Source organism: Buceros rhinoceros, unplaced genomic scaffold (genome assembly GCF_000710305.1).
Source record: "Buceros rhinoceros silvestris isolate BGI_N320 unplaced genomic scaffold, ASM71030v1 scaffold705, whole genome shotgun sequence".
Taxonomy (NCBI): domain Eukaryota; kingdom Metazoa; phylum Chordata; class Aves; order Bucerotiformes; family Bucerotidae; genus Buceros; species Buceros rhinoceros.
In genome coordinates, this window is record NW_010412076.1 from 38,794 (window position 1) to 60,816 (window position 22,023).

General features: G+C 42.2%; 1 protein-coding gene across 1 annotated transcript in view; it reads right to left on the minus strand.

Annotated features, from left to right (window-relative positions):
- The window catches only part of PRMT3 (protein arginine methyltransferase 3), a gene marked incomplete at its 5' end in the record, with an annotated part of 54,760 nt that overhangs the window by 27,350 nt on the left and 5,387 nt on the right, over nucleotides 1-22,023 (minus strand). Inside the window, 5 exons of the mRNA XM_010136215.1 lie at nucleotides 2,032-2,110; nucleotides 9,826-9,925; nucleotides 13,182-13,303; nucleotides 17,319-17,384; nucleotides 20,455-20,596. Of these exons, the coding sequence (XP_010134517.1) occupies nucleotides 2,032-2,110; nucleotides 9,826-9,925; nucleotides 13,182-13,303; nucleotides 17,319-17,384; nucleotides 20,455-20,596 (509 nt within the window). The remainder of the gene's footprint in view (nucleotides 1-2,031; nucleotides 2,111-9,825; nucleotides 9,926-13,181; nucleotides 13,304-17,318; nucleotides 17,385-20,454; nucleotides 20,597-22,023) is intronic.

A 22,023-nucleotide genomic window follows, 5' to 3' on the forward strand; every position in this document is an offset into this window, starting at 1 on the left:
TCACAAACATGCACCGTGCTCCAGGGTATGCCACAATCTATACTCGAGCAACTCACAGCTCCAAAGAACAAACAGATGGGTCCCGGGCAGCAAGAATTTTATGTTCCCAAATAAAGCTATTATCTACTGTACTCGTTACCCTAGACAGTTCGGCACGATCCACCTCAGCATGCCAGTAGGCTAAATTGAAGTAACGACGATATGACTGACTGAACACAAATCTAGAAATTTGGATTCTATTCCCAGCTCACTGAAAGACTTGGCCAAATCGCAGCTGCTTCTGGGTTTTTTTCAGCTTTCAAACAGTCCTCATAATAACGATCTTGGGCTCAATAGTACAAAGTGGCTTGAAACAAAATTAAGCTTTATGGCAGATTTAGGAGTTTCTCTGGTTTCTTCAGCTCAGAATGAGCTCTTCGTTTTGCCTCATCTGCATCTGGAGGTGCCCACAGTTCTGCTGCTGTTCACCCACACCACAGAAATGTCTGTCTTGCTGAGCAGAGCAGCTTCTTGCAAATCTCCAGCACAGCCGGTTACCTGCTACACGAGCTGGCAGAAGAGCAGTAATCATAAGCATCTTGAGGAAACAGCGTTCCATTTAAAACTTGGCCACACCAGTCAGTGACTGGACAACCCTGTAAGCTCTGGGAAGAGTCAAATCAGAGCCCAGGACCATCCTCAGACCACAGAGGGTAAGTGCACTGCAGAAACAGCACACCCTGTCTCTAAGGAAATTTTGGGAGACACAAGCCACCAACAATGCAGAGAACAAGATACTACTGCAGTTTCAATAGTGGTAAAAAATTTCTGGCCCTTTTCATACTGCTTTGGAAGTAGTAGCTAAACATAACATTTTTAACATTTTAGGGAACATCCCCAGATTTCATTATAAAAACATAAAATTGCTAATTGCAATGCGCTCTGTATAGATATATTTACAACACAACCGCGCTCCAGATCCGGCTGGACTATTTCCACGTTACTGAAAACAAAGGAGCTCTTAGTCTGCCGTGGTGTTCAAGTGGTTTCTAAACATTGTAATACATGAACAGTAATCTCGCGTTGGTATATGCAGCTTTGTGACCAAATGTTGAACAGTTGCATAACCCCCCTTTTTTTGCTGCACTCTGTAGCATACAAAAGCTCGCTGCAATCAGAGGGAAGCGCTGCAGCGAGCACTGCCTCACAGTCATTAATCCAATCATTAAGTCAGTGTAGTGAAACTAACTATGTGCATGGTTAGCACAAAAAGGGGAAAAAAAACCCCAGACCGATGGCTGCGATTGGAAAGGTCAATATGAAATACAATACTGACAAAGGAATTAAGGGCGAGGAATAAAGCATATGCAGAAATCATGCAGAAAACTGCATCACATGAGGAATAAATATTTACAGGCATTTAGATAGTGTCAACTTAAGCCATGTTTAAGTTACTGAAAAGGATAAAAGAACCCTACTTCAAAATACAACCTTTTTGTCCTGTTACTTGCCCAAAGAAAAAGGGCATATTCCCACCAGGAGAGGGGCAAACACGCTGAACTGAAACAACCTAATTCCACCAGTTATTCCATGGGGCTTCTTGCGTTTGAAGCTGTGTCCGTCCCAGGCCACTCCCCTCCTCCAGGAAAATGTCCTGTCCACTGTTCCTTCAATTCACAGTAGCTCACCCAAACAGCGTCTCGCAGGATAGTTATTTTCCTCTGTTTGCAGTTATGCAGAAACCAAGATTTCGAGAGGGGAAAACAAATGGCCACATATGTGGGAAAAAGCAGGGAGGAAAACTTTAGGCTGTGCCTAAGAATAAATAACTCCCTCTATTCCTAAAAACACCATCAACTTGAGACCTTGATACCCCCTGTAATGTTCTTCTAATACCCATACAGCAAATTAATGCCTTGAAGCTCATACTAATGGAAACATTTTTCATTTAGACGGGTAACTTCCCCATCCATGCATAGCTTATTTTAAATCTCCGAGTTCATTTAGTTTCTCCCCAGAGCTAAATTTATTAGAAGAATTATGTGCACCAACCTGAGCCTCCCTCTGCCAGGTACTTGTCCTTTGCATAGATAACAGAATCCAGCATTGACTCAAAGAGAAGGAAATAACCCTGTTTGTAGAAAAGGGAAAGCATTTAGAAATCATTATGCTTCCTAAGTAGCCTATTTAATCATACAGACAGACTTTATCCACCCAGTTTAGGAACTTTATATGCCCATACATCTCAAGAAGAGCCAGCACGCAGCAAATTTCTCATCAGCATCATCGTCACCTCAAAACTTTAGTTGTACAGAGTACCATCTTTAATTTCCCCAACTGCAAGTATCTAGCTCCTACTAAATTAATAAACTATAAGCAATAAATATCCGCTCTACACCAAAAATTACCTGGTCGAGTCCTACAACATCAAAACAAATCCAATTCACCTCGAACCAAAGGAAAAGCTGTATGTATTGATTTTTCAGTAATAACTCTGAGGCACCATAAAAAAACCCCCACTCACAACAAACCAAACAAAGCCCAGAAAATCCCTTCTCACTTCAAACCATAATTAACATGAAAACTTATTAGAGAAACACCCAGTGGAATGCATCTTTGTCACACTCGCAGCCTCGTGGGTTCTCTGGATGTTGTGCACCATTTAGCAGCACCTGAACTTCAAACAGCAGTTTTCCAAGAGATACACAGTTCTTTTTCCAATTTACTGGTTTTTACACCCTTGCTATCTTCCAAGTTTGCATACGATCCTTACTCTTCCTGAAGACTGGAATGCATTTCGCCCACATATGCATTCTGATGACATCACATCAATTAAGACAAATCATATTGGCATATGTTTTATATTTTTACTTAGTGTCCTAGATCTCACTGTGCTTAAAAACACAGCTTAGCCATACAGCTTGGATGCCAGCAGGAAAGAACAAAAATAAAAAAAAAGTCCAGGCTTTGGAGTCACAATCCTACAAGCCCTATCAGCAATAACCAAGCAAAGCAAAGCTAAAAAGATTTTTGCCTTCATCTTTCCTACACTTCCGTGTTTGCCCAATCACAAGGATTTTACTTTTATTCTTCATTTTTGCAGTCATCGTGCCACACTGCTGAGGACTGAGCACTGCATGGGAACAGCAGTACCGAGACCACCCAGTTTACTTCAAGTTTATGCCATCTTAGATGTTTATTTTGCCTAACAAACAAAAAGTGCTGCAAGTTCAGAATTGCTTATCAACATCACAAGAGCTGATCTCATGCCTACAGCAAGACAAAAGTCACAGAATGGAACCAGAGTTTTCTTCTTTTATTCTTACTCTTGCAGTTTTGAAAATAGAATATGTGTAGTTCATAAAAACTCTCTGAAGATGCTTTTAACTGAAAATGCGCTGTTTTGACAGTGTTTTAAATGTCACCTCCAGGACACCTTGAACCAGAAGGCAGAGGCGCGGAGCAGAATCACAGCCCCATAATCCATGAGGAAACAGTAAATGAACTACCGCACTAATTAGATGTGCACACGTCTGTGAGGCCAGAGGGGATCCACCCCAGGGTGCTGAGGGAGCTGGCACAAGTGTTCCCCAAGCCCCTTTCCATGATCTACCCACAGCCCTGGCTAATGGAGGAGGTACCCATCGACTGGAGATTAGCCAATGTAACGGGCCATCTAAAAGAAGGGCCAGAAGGAGGACCCAGGGAACTAGAGGCCTGTCAGTCTGACCTCGGTGCTGGGGAAAGTCGTGGAGCGGATCATCCCGAGTGCATCACTCAGCATGTACAAGACTTGTGATCAGGCCCAGTCAGCATGGGTTTATGAAGGGCAAGGTGACTCGCTCAATGGATGAGGGAGAGCTGTGGATTTTGCCTACTTGGACTTTAGCGAGGCCTTTGACACCATTTCCCACAGTATTCTGCTGGAGAAACGTCCAACCAGATGGTTCTGTGATTCGATGGCACATCTTAAGACCAGTAAGTCTGTAAGTCATAAAGTGACATTTTTACAGATCAGCTCTTCACTTATTTCTTCCTGCCTAAAAAGCCCATCACCTACAATGTCTGCAGAACAAGAGCATGAAGTACAGCTGCAAAACACACCTGCTCATGAGAAACACAGCGAAATTCTCACCATCCTTTCCCTGACCTTTCCACTCTGACACCAGTGGTTCTCCCCCCTCCCAGTTGTATCTTCCCCCCAATTCATCACAGCGTTGCTGTGAGTTACCTAGACCGTCAGCGGTGCTGAACCCAGCCATTTATTACTGATACCAAGGTGCTTTGCTCAGGGTGCTGTGCTCATCTGTGGTGTAATTTAGAATGTAATTTCACAGGCTGCTGCCTCACCTGTAGGGGTGCTGGCTGGAAGGAGAATTATACCTGATGTCTTCTCCCCATGATGCTCTGGGGCACCCTTGCTTCCACCTCAATAATGTTCAGGGGTTTGTTTTTCTTAAGCATCTGAGTGTCAGCATCCTCAAAATTAATTACTGCAAAGAGATCTCTGGGATACAAACCTGTGAGCCCCAAATTAATAATTCATTCCTGCTAGAGGCTAAACTGAGACACATAAAAGAAAAGCTGGCTGTTGCTGTTTCTGTCTCAAAATGGACATGAAGTTCCTTATTTTTATATTTTTGGAGCTGAAACAAAACAGTCCTTCTCCAGCTAGCAGCAACACCACATATAAACAGCTTTGGACAGGAACGGAAACACACAGCACTGCGGAGTTAACGAGGTTCGAGAATGCGTCGGTCCTACGTCACGTCCAACCAGGAAGGCAGCTATCAAAAACGCAGAAGCCCACCGACAAATCTGAATCCAGAGGAATGTGGATATCGTTACATTTCTTACACATTCTTTAAATCTCTATTTTGGGTTTGTAACAACTACAAAAGGCTCACAGAACTCTGACAGCTTAAAGCCCAGCACTGCTAAATTTTACTCTATTACTCAAACACACTAGAGCACTAATAATTTATTTTCATTTTAATTCAAAGCTCCAAAAAAAATATTTTACCACTTGATACAGAAGATAAATACAGCAAGTTCTTTTAATATTAAAAGCTTCATCATGGTATTTTTCATGGAGAAAAAGAGATTAAGCTTTTTAAAAGCACCAAGACACAAGAACAGCTCTGAATTCTAAAGCATACCTCATTGTGGGGAGAATACTGAAGAAAAATGCTTTAAAACATAACTTACTGCAGATCAAAAATGCCTCTTCAGGTGCATTTCCCTTTCCCATTCTATCAATTACCATTAGCGGATCTTGGTGTTGCCTTCACTTATTTTCTACATAACAGTGAAAGCCACACATATTTAAAAAAATTACCGCATTTTCAAAAGCAAGAATTAGCAGAACTTTTAGCACAGCAGAAAAACACATTTAAGGATAGAACTGAGAAAAAAATATTTAACTACTTGAATAAGCGTTGTGTGTCTCGCCCCCCCAAAGAGCCACATTATTATTTTCTGTAATAGTATTTTCTGAAGCTGGTCCACCATATTCAGTAAGGCCCAGCACTGAGTATTTCATGATGTGAAAGGCAGCTAGCAAATCACTGGCCCACAGAGCAGACTGGTCTTTTTAACCCCTTTCAGTATAAAAAAGTGCATTATTTTCTTCAACATCAGTTTCTAACTACAAGGTTTCCATTGGACTATGGAGTCCAAAACAAGTTACAGATGTCGTTATTGGCGTCGGCAAAAAAAAGAAATATTTTCGTGCAAGGAAATACAATTTCTTTATAAAAACTGTTCTGCTGTAAAGAAATGCAAGCATTCAGCTACTCTAGTGTGCTCTTTACACAATATTCTTAAAAAAAGAAAAAAGCTCAATACTTATGTAAAATTACATAGAAATAAAACACTTGTATTAATGCACCTCCAAATACTAGCAGAGAATATTAAGACTACAGGAAGAATAGCAAGTGTTAAAAAAGCCCCATTGCTGTATATCCAACAGAGAAATAGAGGATAAAGGGGAGAAAATGTGGTTTCCAGTGTTTCAGACATGCTCAGTCCTTTTCCCCAGATCCTGAACATCTCCCACTCACAGCCCTCCCTGGTATCACTTCGAAATTATGTAACGCAAAAAAAAAGAAGAAAAAATATTTTAGCTCCCTGAGCAATGATACAATTAAGAGACAAGAGCACTGGATTCTATCCTTGGCTTATTTTCATTTCAGAGTCCAGCTTTTTCCTTACGATACTGAGTCTTGTAAAGCACTGCCTAACAGTGATTTATGAGATCGCGCTGTGCTCCACTGCTGTACTGGAGACAACCATCTCAGGCAATCATCTCTCACAGTAAAACCCCTTAAAGACAAGAAACGCAGATATTTTTCAAGTGACTAAACCTCTCAGCCTCTAGCTTTTATAGTCTTAGCTAGAGAAAGGAACTAAAAGCATCCTGAGAGAAAAAATCTGCACAATGATGAAGCAAGTCTACAGCACATACAGCAGACTTGTATGAACAGCAGCACATTCCAGTCAAAATTCTAAATTTCTGATGAGATGTGAGCATTTGTGAACCATTCTCAGGTCAAGTCACTAAATGACAGGGGTTTTCAGTCTTTACACCAACGTGCAAACAGACCCCTGAGGTGCAAATGGCATCCGATTGCCACTGGGCAGTGTACCCGCCACCACTAGCAGTAATTAATCATCTCACAAACTGAGGCTTTCAAAAGTTTCACGCAATAAGAGCTCCAGGCAACCAAGCAGGATGGTGCATCAGAAGCTTTACAAGCTCAAACATTGCGGACATTGAAACATCTACAGAAACAACACCAGCAGCGAGATCTTACATAAAATCCACCCGTTTTACATTCCGATAACCCATCTCCCAGAGCTGGAAGACTTTCTCCTTATAGAATCGGTCTGGTTAGCAGCACTGGTTATTACCTGGCCCATCTTGCGTTCTCTCCTAAGGCAACGTGGTCTTCTGGGTGCAGTGGCTCTCCAGTCCGCCTGCTCTCCCTTGTGCTCCTGCTTCACAGCACACAAGAAGTCTGACCACAATGTTTTGCTCAAAGGGATGTATTGCTGCCTTCAGAGTGACAAAGTCTAAAGAGGTGGCTTTATCAGGGTCTTCAGTAGTCCAACAGCCCCTCAATTCCTAGCAGCCTGCCTTCTGGACACCAGCAGAACAGCTCGTCACACCTTCCACTGTCTGTCTGCATGGTTTACATACTGGTTTTAGTCAAATACAACCACACAGATGCCCTGCTCACAGTGTGACTCTAACAGACATCAAACACACATACTGCAGATGTCACAAACATCAAAAGCAAGATCACTGCTAATTTCTTACATGAAGTCAAGCCACTGAATAGACAGTTGCTCATCATTTAGCCTCTAAACCAGGAACATGACAAAACCGTATCCAGATGAATTTAAAATGGAAATATATTAGTTTGGAAGATGGCAAATATATGTTTGAAATATAGTTTGGCTACTACACACACACACTCTCACACCCCCCTACCCACTGTGTAATACTGAAAACGCTTCTCCCATTTTTGCATATTCTAAGGGAACAAATCTAGAAATTAAAGCAGTAGGAATAGCAAACAGTGTGTGAGGTCACTTCCACAATTAAGAGAATGCATATTCTAAGGGAACAAATCCAGAAATTAAAGCAGTAGGAATAGCAAACAGTGTGTGAGGTCACTTCCACAATTAAGAGAATGCCCATCGGAACCCATCACATTGGAGATGCTCATAATGCATCTTTCAACACTGCTCCACGTGCCATCTTCCTCAGAAAGCCTCAGAAACACACCTGGGGAATGCAGTATTTTTCCTTCCTGTTGCTTCACACTTGTTTTTTGTTTTCTGACTCTCCAGACACAGCTCTAAAACCAGCTTCTGCGTTTCGGTATGCACTGGTTTTTCACACTTTTGTAACAAAATAAAAACACCGTTTCCCTGAGCATTTTCCTGCTAGCCCTGGTCCTCTAAACGAAGAGCTGAAAAGCAACATACATTCAATTCCTTCTTGCTCTCATGTCCCATTTCTACCATTTTCAAGCATTCACACATCAACAAAAGATTTCACACTAGTCAGAATCATGTAAGAAGAAAAAGAAAAAGCAAATCACACAGGCCAGACAAAGAGGAATCTTCGTATCCAGGCAACATGATGGTCCTTGCTGGACAGTGCTGGAAGAGGGCACACACCATCCAGCTATCCATCTTACTGCCACGGCATTGTCCTCTTTATCTCCGTACTGCAGCAGCCTATAAAAATGCCAGCATCCCTAAATATTTTGGAATGTCTAATTAAGTGGATGCACATGGCTATATAAGGGTGACATTAAAAGGTATATTAGCACACAAATAGGAAACATGGAACATCCAACACCTCATTTCTCACAAGAGCTGCTTTTCAAATCCCTTTACCTCACCTCAGAGGCAACGATATACAAAACGACTTCAGCTCTTAAGTGCCCAAGTTGCTTTTAAAACCAAATCTTGAGCTCCAGAATGGGAAATGTGACTTTGGGAACATTATTCCTGGTGCACATCTTAGGCAACTGATCAGAAGTTCCCCTGTAAGAACTGTGATTCTATTTCTAGTGAAGCCACTACACTGTCAGAAATCACCAACCATAACCCACTATTTTTAACCCACTAGATTAAGCCAACGGCTTAAACATTCCTTCAAACTACTGACCTCAAGACTAACTTAAGCTCATGCTTCCAACAATGTTCATTACAACAGCAGAGGAAAAACTTTTGCAGATTTCCAGCTCACTGAAGTATTTAAAATAAAGAACACCACCACAGAAAAACCAAAACGAACAGTTTATCCTCACCTTTACCTGGAATCTACAGTGAATGTGTGATCTCTCTCCCAAAGATCTTGTATATAGTACAACGGCCACAGTTTGTAAAATAAAACAAAAAACAACAAAAAAACCCCAACCAACCCAAAACCCCAAACCAAACAAGTAACTTTGGATATAAGTTTTCATTATTGATCTTAAATCTGAAGGACAAAAGAATTTTCCTTTAAGCCAAATAGTCGGAACCAGTATGAAGCAAACCTGTATTTTGAATTGTTTTTTGAAGGTCTGCGATATGGGGAGACCGAATAGCAAAAGTGCACAAGAAGTCGTCACAACAGGTGTTTCTGGCCACATTTTTGACAGGGAACAGGCTTATTCAGTCTCTGTGAAGTTCAGCCTGGCACTGGGTCTTGTCACATGGATTTTGTTTAGGATCCGTGGCAGGCAGCAAGCACAACCGCCTAACAGTCATAACCCAGCACAGGAAAGGAACAGGCGCACAGCTGGACTTCAGTGGATTGCAGGCTCATTCACACAACGCACGCTGCATTTCCTGATGGCCACCGCCTTTATTATGTACTTCATAAATCACTTTTCTTACTCTTGCACTAAAAACCTGCCATGAATACACACTGTTTTCAAGCTCGCTCCACCTGCCCGTTTCCCTGTGTGTACACGCTCCTCACCCCCTTATCGCCTCTCCCGCAGTCGGACAGTCTTTAGCAGTCTTTGGGGACTAACGGGGTTTTACTCATTGCAATGATCCAGCTCAATGACTAATACAGTATTTCTCCATTGCACCCAAACCAGCTCCACTGTACTTAGAGAGCCGTGACTTATAGAGCGTGAACCAGAGGAATTGGATCCGAGCACCACCTAATCTGGATGTCATCCCACCTCCCACACTGTCAGACACTGTTGCAATCATAATAAACTTCTGGTTAAAATACAGTATCACTTAAAGAATAATTTTTCAAATTAAATAAACCAACACATTTTTTCCTGAAAATAACTGTATCTGCAAAGGAATGTTCATGTACCTTACCATCCACTCGGATATAATGACATCCACTTTTTCCACAGGCAGATCTACTTCTTCAATTCTTCCTTTGACTAATGTAACAATATTTTCAAGTTTATTCAATCTGCAAGTCACAACATAAACAAATTAGTTTACACTTCCAATTCATGCTGTCAGGAGAGATACTGAAGTCAGTATTTTGTCTTTCTCACCCAAATAACTTTGAGAAAGCCCTAAAATGTAATATTCCTACTCTCAGTTATATTTCAGAGGAAATGTTTTCGAGTAGCCAAAAATTGTAGCGGATTAAGTGCCAGGCAAAGATGGTAGACAGATCTGCATACCTCCAACGTGCTGTGCATGCAGATGGGTAAGCTTCAGAAACCAGGAAAATAGAGGACAATTTAAAATTATGTTCCTTTTTACTCAAGAGTTGATTGTTCCCAGTTCTCCTCCTTTGAGCCCTGCAGCACAAGCCTACAGCGATCAGAGACTACCCATCACCCTAGGACAGCGACGCAAATTCATCTCCTTCTGAAGCTGTCTTGCCTGAGTTGATTTTTTTATTTAACAGAACTAGCTGCAAAGTCACCGAGAACAAACATTCCCTCTAGATCATGTTACAGTTAGTCCACAATAAAAGCATCTTCCCCACCGTGGTTTTGGCCAAAATCTGCAGTGTTTAGTAACTGCAGTAATCACGTAGTACCTCGTATGCAAGTGATGGTACATCCATCCTGCATAAGGAGGAAGGTATCGTGTCAGCATGACAGGTTTTGACAAATAACTGGGTGGCAGTGAAATTACTAAATATGTGTTTGAAATATAGTATTTTTCTTCTTGGCCAAAATAAAGTCTTTCTTGCATGCCCGTTATTACCACAGCTATTCTTACAGAGGGCAGAAAAGTATTCCCACCACAGAAATTCATCTTTCCGCTGCAGTTCTTATCTCTGCCCCTTCCCTCCCTATCCTGATATCTTACTTCTACATTCTGCCTGGCTTTCAATGCAGAGCAGTAATCACATTAAAAATTCAGTCTAAAAGACAATGGGAGAACGATCAGAACGAAGGGAGGGAAAGGTCAAAGGGCTACTTGAACATGTGGGCTGTTGGAAAGATCAATTAAATACTCGACATGATTGCTAGAAGAGTAGCAGTTCATCACTAATACCATATTTAATGCTCAAACAGAAGTCAAACCAGGAATTCAAAGTGTAAAATAAAAAGCTAAAGAGCTGTCTCCCACCACACTGATATAGGGACAAAAAGACATCTAAGGATAACTTAGAGGAACGACCACATACAAGGACAGGATTTAAAGCAAAAAAGAGGAAAGACGAATTCATTACATACCTGCTATCAACTGAAAGGTATAAAATCCCCAAATCAACCAATGTAGTTTACACATTGTAGGAAAAACTGCCGAGACGCTGTTTGCTAAGTCTACTTCAAATCCCTACTCCAGCACAACACTGAAGAACGACAGATCGCGTCGTTCACGGCACTAGAAATGTTAAGGGCAGATTTTCACAGTAAAAAACGGACAAGGTGATCATTTAGTCAAAACCAAGTTTTCTGTGTAACCTCGGGAAACAACCGTGCCGTGCCGCTCAGCCCACGTAACCCAGTTTACTTACACATGTGTTGCACCGTTTCTACCCTTCTGTGGTAGAAATGAAGCTGCATTCTGGGAGGGACAAAAGCCCAGAGCACACACTGTAGTGGCAGGAGGAAGCACTCCACAACAGCCGTTATTTAGCTATGCTGAGCTGTTTAGCGTTCCAATAAATACTTGTTACTCCACTACACGTTTGTCAGCTCTCCTCCTTTAGGAAAAGTAGGTTTAACAAGACAAATGTAAATAGTTTTGATGTGAACTGAAGACTTTAATGTGAATCAAACCTTTTAGGGCAGAAGGCATCTACAAATGCGCAGCCTTACTGACGGTTCACCGCATACTTCAGGCGGCGATTCACGGCTCTCAGGAGCTTTGATTTGTTGTTTGGCTCAAAGTCCTGCCCCTCTCACCAAAGGTAATATGTTGGTTGACACTGGGATCTCCTCCTCTAGGTATAAACAACTCTTAAAGGACTTCTAGCATGCTTGTTGAAAGACATGAACAGACTCAAGACTGTCATCCAGTGCCTTAGAAACAAAACACTATTTCAGATTTGTGACCATTCTGAAGGTGTCCAGGACTCCTGGGAAAAGTCTGCTTTGGAAAAAAAGAGTCCTTCTGCCACCACAGCATTTTAGACGAAGTTGCACCTAATGCTTAATGTGGTACTTTTCTTAATCAGGCATTTATTTAATATTTTTAATTTATTTAATTTTACAGCATTCGAGCATGCAGTGTTTAATCTCCAGTGTGTGAAGTAGTACCTAACCTACAATTTCTGCCTAGACAACCTTATTTCTGTACGACTTACGCTGGCACACAAACTGTCACTCCCAGATTCCTCAGGATCTACCTGGACTTTCTTTTCCACAGTTGCTCCTACAAAACCAACCAAAACGAACACACCCACACACCTCAGCTACCAACAGTGCACATCTACACCCACGCTTCTCTTATCCCGTGCTCAGAAATCCTCTTTAGGTCTTCAAGTACAACTGCTTCCTTTTGACATATACTCAGTCTCCCTTAATATCCTCTGTAGGTAAAGGAGTGAAACATGGATTGGCTAAAGGAACCATCAGATGGGTGGAAACCTGTCTGGACCACGAGGTTCACAACAGGGGAGAGAACGAGCACCAAGTCTAACTGGTAGCTGGGTCCCAGAGGCATCCCTTGAGGTTCAGTGCTAGTTCTGGTACTAATTAACATCTTTATTAGTGCCCTAATGGGGTGGAAGGCACGGTCAGCAAGTCTGTGGACAATGCTGAATTGGGGGGAGCAGTTGAGACGTTAGAGGGTAGGACTGCTGTAAACATAGAGGGACCTCAGACTGTAGATATAGGCTAAAGGGAACCTCAGAAATCCAGCAAAGGTGAAGATCGGCTCCTTGGCTGGAATAACCCCACGAAACGGTATGGATTGGTCGCTGCTGGCTGGAAATCAGCTCTGTTTGCTGTTCCCCATCCTGCCCTGACCAGGGGCCTGTCGAACATAAGTCAGCAGTGTGCGCTGGCAGGAAAGGAGGCCAAGTGTCCAGTGTGTTATATATTCAAGAAGGTAGCAGCAGGTCAAGTAAAGTGATCTTTCAAAACATTTAAAACATTTTGAAATGGTTTTCTTCCGTTGTTTTTTGTGGGGGATTTTTTTTGGTGGTAAGTTTGCCAACACATACTGAGTGCCAGGTGATCATTAACTCGAAACAGCATTTTAATAACTTTTTACAGCAGTATTTACCATATTTTTATTGGAAATTTCCCTACCTAATGATGTCCATGGCCTGATAGATGATTTCAGATTGGTCGACTCCAATCACTTTCTTTGCTCCTGCTTTGGCAGCAAACATGGAGAGTATTCCAGTACCACAGCCAACATCCAAAACCACCTGAAACAAATAAGTGGAGATAAAAATAAACAAGTAAACATCACCTTTCCCTTGATATGATTTTAATACACATCCTTCTACATCAGTGAGACAGCATATTCTATCAGAAGAAACAGACAGAATTACACACAGGATCACCTGGTTGGGAGAGACCTTTAAGATGATTGAGTCCAACTGTTCACCCTGCACTGCCATGGGGACACTAAACCATGTCCCTCAGCACCACACCCACACGGCTGTTAAACCCCTCCAGGGATGGGGGTGTTTAACAGATTACAAGGCTGTCAGAGGGCAAAAAGTGGGAAATCTCACATAATGTGTCCTCGGTGTGGATACAGGGAAAGAACCTTACTCTGATTATTTCATAAACCCCGGCACGATTCTGTGCATCCAGGTCGGTGCTGTGGCAACGGGCAGCAGTCAGCTTGTGCCGTCATTTGCCCGTGATTTATCTCAAGGTACAAGTGAAAGGATCCTGCATTTTCCTCTTGTCCTGTCACTTGTCACATAGAGGAAGAGACCAACCCCCACCTCTCTACAACCTCCTTTCAAGGCAGTTGTAGAGAGTGATGAGGTCTCTCCTGAGCCTCCTCTTTTCCAGACTAAGCAACCCCAGTTCCCTCAGCTGCTCTTCATAAGAGTTGTTCTCCAGACCCTTCACCAGCTTCGTTGCCCTTCTCTGAACCTGCTCCAGCCCCTCAACATCCTTCCTGAAGTGAGGGACCAAAAGTGGACACAGCACTCAAGGTGTGGCCTCACCAGTGCCCAGTACAGGGGGACAATCACTGCCCTGCTCCTGCTGGCCACACCAGCGCTGATACAAGCCAGGATGCCATTGGCCTTCTTGGCCACCTGGGCACGCTGCTGGCTTGTCTTCACACGCTGGCGACCACCCTCCTCCTGCTGGCCACACTGTTTCTGATATAAGCCAGGATCCCATTGGCCTTCTTGGCCCCCTGGGCACGCTGCTGGCTTGTCTTCAGACGCTGGCTACCAGCACCCTCAGGTCCATTTCCTCAGGCAGTTTCCAGCCGCTCCTCCCCAAGTCTGTAGCATTGCAGGGGGTTGTCATGGCCCAAGTGCAGGACCCAGCACTTGACCTTAAACAGCAGCATCAAGTCTTACACTCAGAGATATCCAGCTCAAACTGCAGTTCTAACCCCACACCCTCTACTACCTTTTACAGACAGACAACTAATGGCACAGTTTTAACAGCTGGAAATATTTTCTAACATTATTTATAACCAAAATAGGACCAAAAAAATCCAGGAAGATGGGCTCCCTAAGTTTTCACGAAAGAAGAATAAACTTCATCACTACACTTGATAGCAGTACACAACATAGCAACAAGACTCACATAAAAACACCTCTCATAACAAGAGTATTGAGTCAGAATTACTAGTCATAAAAATAATTTATTACAAAGGAAAACTAACTGATTTCACTGTCTCTCGTTAGCACAGCATAAAATTTTTTTCCAAAGAAGCACCAAACCACTCTGATCAACCCCACACTTAAGAATTACAAGCCATTTTACAAAGCATTTCAAGGCTGACACACTTTCTAGTTGATGAGCTACTGAGCATTCTTGCTTTGGACAACTCTAACTTGCATGTGCGCTTTCAAATTTCACCTGACAAATGGTATCTGAGTAAGTACTTGAGTGTTCTGCACATTAGGTCTGCTTGCCTGCCCTGCATAAAATACTGTATGTTCTGATGACGGATGCAGAATGATGATTCTGAAGGCAGCATGAATAAAAATAGCTGGTTATCCTTAGCAGTGCAGTACAAGTGAGCTTCTGTGGTGTCCTGGGAAGCACTGACTGAAGAGCTGACAGCCATCAGGCCTGGTACAGCAACTTACAATCTGGAATCAGACTGAAAAATGTGAGTGTGATCGGTTTTTGTCAGTGTCTTGCATAGAGGCTGGCCACGGAAGTTAGAGTTAACAGAGCTTCCCGTTCCACTCACAACTCTTTGCAGCTATGTTCCAGCAGGGTCAATTTTACAACATGTTCACGAGTTCTGTATGAGCATGTAATGGCTACAGGAACCCCTCAGCTTAAGTCTTCTGGAGTCAGGAATATAAAGTAAAAATGGATATTCTCGCAGCTGCTGAAATCTCACACTAACAGCATCATTTATCCCAACACTTTACCCACGGTCATTTACAAAATTGCTGAGCTGTGAAAGCTGGAAGTCAGAGCCAAAAATAAACCTCTGTTAAAGAATGATCTTGATGTGCAGTTGCATGAAAGAGAGCAATCACCACCAACTGGAAAAAAATCAAGACAGACACCACCACTTTGGACAGCTGCCCTGGTCACTTAAAAACCCAGATGGAACTCATCGAGCCTTAGGCGGGGGATGGGGGTGGAAAAAAGGCACCGGAGAGAAAACATACAAGCTGGAACACATCTGAGGAAGGGCGAGACAAGCAGAATGATCACCAATTAGCCTAAGGACAAGGGGCTATGCTCACGCATTCTTGTGGTGATCACATATGGCCTCTCACCAGAGATGTGGAGCAGCTGGACTGGCGATTCGGCTACACCGTGATACACTGCAGCATCACATCCTTTTCTGCAGTCTAATCAAAACCCATACTCTACCTTAAGTAACAGGAAAAAAAAATTTAAAGAAAAACCAAACCAAGAGGTCAGGTAATTTGGCCAATTAAATTAATTCCATCAATGAACTTTTACTAGGTACAATGTTTAAAACCTTTTTTCCCCCACAGTGTGGCATGGTGCCTGCCTCAGACTTCTACACAAAAACTAAGCATGGCAATAGTGCTTTGCTAACCAGCATTTTTTCACCAAAAAAATACTCTTGCTGTAAAATGGATCGTGTTTCCTTTTACTGAGGCCACTCCAGCTACTCCTGCCACATAACCTGAATTGTTCTCTCATCACCTCAAGTACACCTGACAGTTTGTAGGTGTTGCAGTAACAAATCAAAGCTTTTCTTTGAGGTTGAATGCTTTCTCATGAAGTAAGAACAGAGCATGTGCACACGTTTTCTAGCTGTTTCCTGAGAGAGAGCATCCACAGCTGGGGCTGAGGCAGCATTGACTAGAACAGTTTATCCACGTTTTGTTTCATGTTACCAGTATGTCCGTTCAGCAGAGGAGACACAACCAGTTCTGAAAAATTACTGCTCCACTAGGACTCCAACTCCACGGAACTCACCCTTATCCATTTTAGGGCTACCTGGGAAATTAAGTTTCTCCCAGGAAAGTTTTCTTTCCCTGATTAATCTTTCTGCTGTGTTGGATGAGCTACCCACCCAAGCAGTCCTCACATCTTTTCAGCCGTGGGCAGCATCGTATTTCTACAACAGTTTCATTTGTTCTCTCATTATAAACGAGGAGCTTAGAAATGTTCAGTAGAAACAGGCTTGTAACATGGATTGAAGGAAAAAAAAGGAAGAAAACTCTCTTCCTATTATTTTTTTGCTGGAAAAATATAGCTGGAAATACAGAAGACAAGAGGATAGTAACCACGGGTCATAACTGCAGTTTGTCTGTGAAAGTGAAATACCGGTTCCTGGTTCCAAGTCCCTCCATCATGACCTGGTCTGGAGACACCAAACACCACTATGCACACAAGTTCTTCCCCAGTTCTAATCGCACACTGCTTCTGGGATGTTTTTACAGACACAAATTGAAATTCATTTACACTGTGGTAAAGAGCCCCCCCCTAAGATAGACCCCACGTAATCTACTGGACAAGAAAGGCTCGACTTAACCCTGCCAACATAATTAATGAACATCCCAACACGGCACACAGAGCAATGACAATGGCCATCAGCACTTCTGTTATCAGCACTCTGCACCCTCCAGCAGCTGAACAGCCCTCTACCACCTCATAAAGCCAGAGAACATTAAATCAAACCCTGTCAGCACGATATTCCACTCCCAAAGCCACAAAGCAGCCAGCCCGAAGGATTGCTACTACTTCAGGAAAAATAAAGTGCAGAAATCATTGCTTTTCCTGAGCTGTTTTACCTACCTTGTCCTTGAAGATATGTGGGTTTTGATAGATGAAGTCACGATAGCTTTCTGTACGCACTTTGTCCTGTTAAAAAATAAAAAAAGGGTTCACTTCTTCTATTTTGGTACAGCATATCATTGAAAAACCGCTGAAAAACCTGCTTTTTACTTGGCCTAAAGAAGTTTTGTGGCTATTCTACTGATAAGGGCTCTGCAAGCACAACACTTCCCACAGGATATTCTTTCAGAATTTATTAGCTTTGCAAACGTAGCCATCTGAGCCTCTGGAGGAGAACTAAGAAATTAGCTTACAGTTTCCCGACCTGCTGCATTTCATTTTGGAGGTCTTAAAGATCTGAATAACCTCTTCCCAGGAATGGCAGTAACAGAGGGGCGATACCGCATCAACTTCACATAACGACCTTCTACACAATGGTAAAAACCTGAGTCACGAGCTGATAAAACGGTTTTTATCACCCTGTTCTCTGATGCTCCTGTGACACACAGATCCCTTCAAAACAAGTTATGGCTCAGATTAACCTTTTCTGTTTCTGAACAAACAGCAAATTTACAAACCTGAGGACAAGCTGGTGATTAAAGATGTACAGGCCGTTCTGTGAAAGCCCAATATAACAAACCAACAAACTAAACCCCAACACGACATGACTCGAGAAGCTGGAATGTTTTCAAGCACATAATTAAACATTTTCAATATCTTTGTGTAGAACTCTTAGCAGCATAGCTCAACCTACCAGCAAGGCGATCTACTGAAACACCGATTCTCTTGATGTGCATCAGCAGGTACACAAACCGACAGCCAAGCACAGGGCTTGGAACTGCTGCTGCAGTTTGAGTGTTGAGGCAGAGTAAAATGTGAAGCAATTTTTATCTAGTCAAGATAAAAATTTTATACTGAAGTATAAAATCCAACTGCTTAATATTTTTCTACTACAGGAGGTAAGAATTTTAGAAACAACACAGAAACTAAAGAGATTTTCTCCAGTGCGAAAGAATAGTCTATTTTATTACAAAAACAAGATCACGATGAGACTCAGAACAAGGGGTACGTTCAGAAAAATTCTGGAGACAAAAAAAATTATTTTGAGGCTTGAAAATCCTCTGATCCAGTTTTAAGTTTAGAAGAATTATCATGCACAGACAGAGCCCAAAGAAAGAGTTAGGGATGATTTTAGAAAACCGTACTTTAAAATTATATATAAGTAATATGAATAAAAGGATCTGTGATCCTTTAAAACCATTTTGGTTTACTGTGACATCATATTCAAAGCTCTATTTTTAGTACTACACCTCTACTGCAGGATATAATAGGATTTGCTGAAACAACCAAAAAAGTTAAAAAAATACAAATCAGCACGTTCGGCACCAATCAAGGAAGCGGCCAGCTGGAAAGCTTTCAGCCTTACAGCCTGCCCACTCACACTGCCTCAGCACTGCCCCAACGTAATCGATATCGCTCTCGCTGCTGTCGCCACTGCACGCACTGTTGCTCGAGCAAGGCACGGCCATTCCCTTCAGGTCTGTCCAGTCATCAGTTCCATCCTCACACTCGCCATTTCCATGTAATGCCTTTGTTTTGTTTTTAAATAAAACGATACGGAAATTTATCAAGATGATAGCCAGGAAATTCTCAAGTGAAAAAAGGGCAAGAGAAACGCTAGCCATTTGGCCAGTGTAAAGTAACACCGCTCTTACCCCATCTCTCCAGTATTTGCAGAAAAAAAACCCAAATTGAAACTTCATCCTACCACAACCAGATGTAAGAAAAAAATAAAAGGTTTAAAAACTGAGCAGTGTCATAGAGACTTAAACCTCAGACAGCAAGGCTCCCTTCTAAAAAATTTCGATGTAGCAAGACACTGTGATTATATAAATAAGGTAGACATAAAAAAAACCCAAACCAAGAAAGTGAATGCCTGGCATACAGGAAAAATTTCTATGCAATTGTTTTCCCATGTTTAGAAAAGTCAAAACCCTTCCTTGAAGCATTCTGACAAGCGTTCCCTGAAACCAATAAAAGAGAATTTTGTACCAACCTCCTTGTGCAGACATGCAGAATTATTATAAACTTTATCAGCGATCAGAAAGGCTTCCTCATCCTATAGCCTGTAACATCTGAAGTAGCACCTTTATACAACTGCAAAACCAAATCTCTGTCATTCTTGCTTGTCTTTAAGACTGAAGTTGTATTTCTCTAGATTATACATTTTAGAAAACATTCTTCTACTTCTACAGGTATTTCTATGATTCTGTAAAATACCCTCCCTGCCTAAAATTAACCTTGTGCTTATTCTACTCTTAACACAGATTCATGTGTATTTCTAGATCGGGGCCACTAAATGAGTTACAAAGCAGAAAACTTTATATGCTATTTGTATGCACAAAGTCACTTCAAAACTCTGTTTTCTGTCTCTACATTAGGCAGGAATTTTATTTATTTCTGCCTTAAAATGATAAAACTGTTTGATTTCACGACGACAACATTTTTCTCTGAAAAGGAGCATTAAGTGATTTTGATTTGCATGTCAAATATAAGCAGCTGGGTTTTGTCTTGGGATTTTAAGTTAAAAGGGCATACACAGGTCTGCCTTGGAAGAGTTTTAAGCATTATATTTTTATCTTCATCATATAAAAGGACCATACAATTCCTCCAGCTGCTCAATGTCATTTTATCAATACTCTGCACTGTGTACAAAAATCAACAATTTATGTCTACCTAGTGCTATAGAAAAATCACAAGATTTGAGAAAACCTTTTGATTACCACATTTCAGTTGTTAGGAAAATATAAACTAAAGAAAAATATTCACTGTCTATACCATGCTTTATCCTTTATCTTTTAAGGACACAGGAAAAAGCTGCTTTTGGCGATGCTGCAGTACAGGTATTCTAATATTCCTTCACACATATCTGTAGAGTAAATTATTTTATGTTCCTAATGCTTCCCATAAACAGAATTTATACAGAGGAAATAAAACAGAAGAAAGATCTCTCAACCCAGCTCCTGGGGAAAAGCTATCACGTATAGAAAGGGTTAAAAATGCAGCTGCTCTGCAGTATATTTATGGGCACGCAGCCCACTCTGTTCCATCATTCCTCTCTAGTCCTTCTAAGATGCAGCTGAGATGACTTTCTAACCTTTAGCATCTCTTCATGTATCCCATAATGCCCATAGGAGCTGAAGTAAACACCGTCCTCATCCTCGTGGAGGTCTGCAATGGCGCTGGATGACGAGCTGCTCCCGACATCTGCGTTCATCACAAAATCCTGCGCAAATTGTCTGTAATCAATTGGAAATATACCCTTGAGAGATGTTCATGGGGCCAAGGAAAGGAGAAGGGGGTGGGGGGAACAAGGGGCTTAGAAGGGAGAAGGAATCCGGACCCGCAGGGGCTTCCACAACAATGGGACCAGCTGCAAGCGTGCACAACCTCCCTCTGCCGGCTCCTGCCGCCCGCTGCACCACCATTCCCCCTCCAGCAGCCTCCTGCAAGGACCACTTTCTGCTTACTACCAGCAGAGAAGCGTTCAGGCTTCGCTTCTGTTTTTCAGGAGGAATTGCCTGGTTGCCGCTCGCTGGTACCGCACCAGTACCACCCTGGTCACAACCACACGTGCCTTAGGCTGCGCAACACCGGTACGAACTCAGCACAACTAACAGCACAAGAAGTTCAAACCACACAACGCTGCACGAACTCAGAACGAAGTACTTGAACTGCAGCATTTAGGTGGAAACAAGTTAGACCCTAAAATTCTATTTATTACTTAAATTTTGTTCTGCTTCTTGTCCCTCCTCCATGCCTTTACAACCCTAATTTCACGTTCTTTCCTCACTTCTCAGAGCATTTTTGCTGAGAAAACACAGAAATCGAGCAGCCAGAGCTCACCTTTACAGCAGTCATACTTTCTTAAATAGGAACTTAATGTATAGAAGCTGTAGGCAACATCTCACTGCCAGTACCATCCTCGGAGAGCAACCAAAGCCAAAACACTGTTTCAGTCCTGGCATAGCAAACACCTCCCTGTCGTCTGGGGGCAGAGAAGGTGCTAAGGGAAGAAGTTTGTCACTATCTGACACCTGCTGACATACAGATAAAGTCAGGATCCCATTTTTAACACTGCTCTCACCACAGCACTCTGCATTTTCCTCACTTTTAGATAAATATCAAAATGAGAAAAATGGAAACTTAAACTAGATTCTATGACATACAATTAAGTGTAATTAGCACGCTGTAAGGTTGAAACCTGATTTTAAATTTAGAATGGATTTGGCCTCAGACTATGCACACAACACAAGTACCCAACACGCTCTAGAGACAAACCAGCCCTGTTGTCTTTCTGATCAAAAAAAAAAGAAGGTAAGTAAAAGAGAAGCCATCATTTCAAACAGGGGACAGATGAGAAAATTCAGGATATACGAGCCATGCTCTTAGAACCCTTAAGTTGTATTTAACACTAAAGGTGACCTGATTTCCAGAACTTCTACCATTAGTGTGTGTGGGGAAAGGTCACTGGGCCTCCAGCTGCCAGTGTTGACATTTTACCCCTTTCAATTCTCACAGTTCTACAAGCCCACTCATTCCAGCATTTCCCCTGAAATTATTTCACAATCACCTAGTGAGCATCCTCATACCGTTATTCCCGGGCTCGGAAGGCAACAAGTCTCTAGGGAGCTGCACGACTGATCTTGAGCAGGCAGTCATTAAA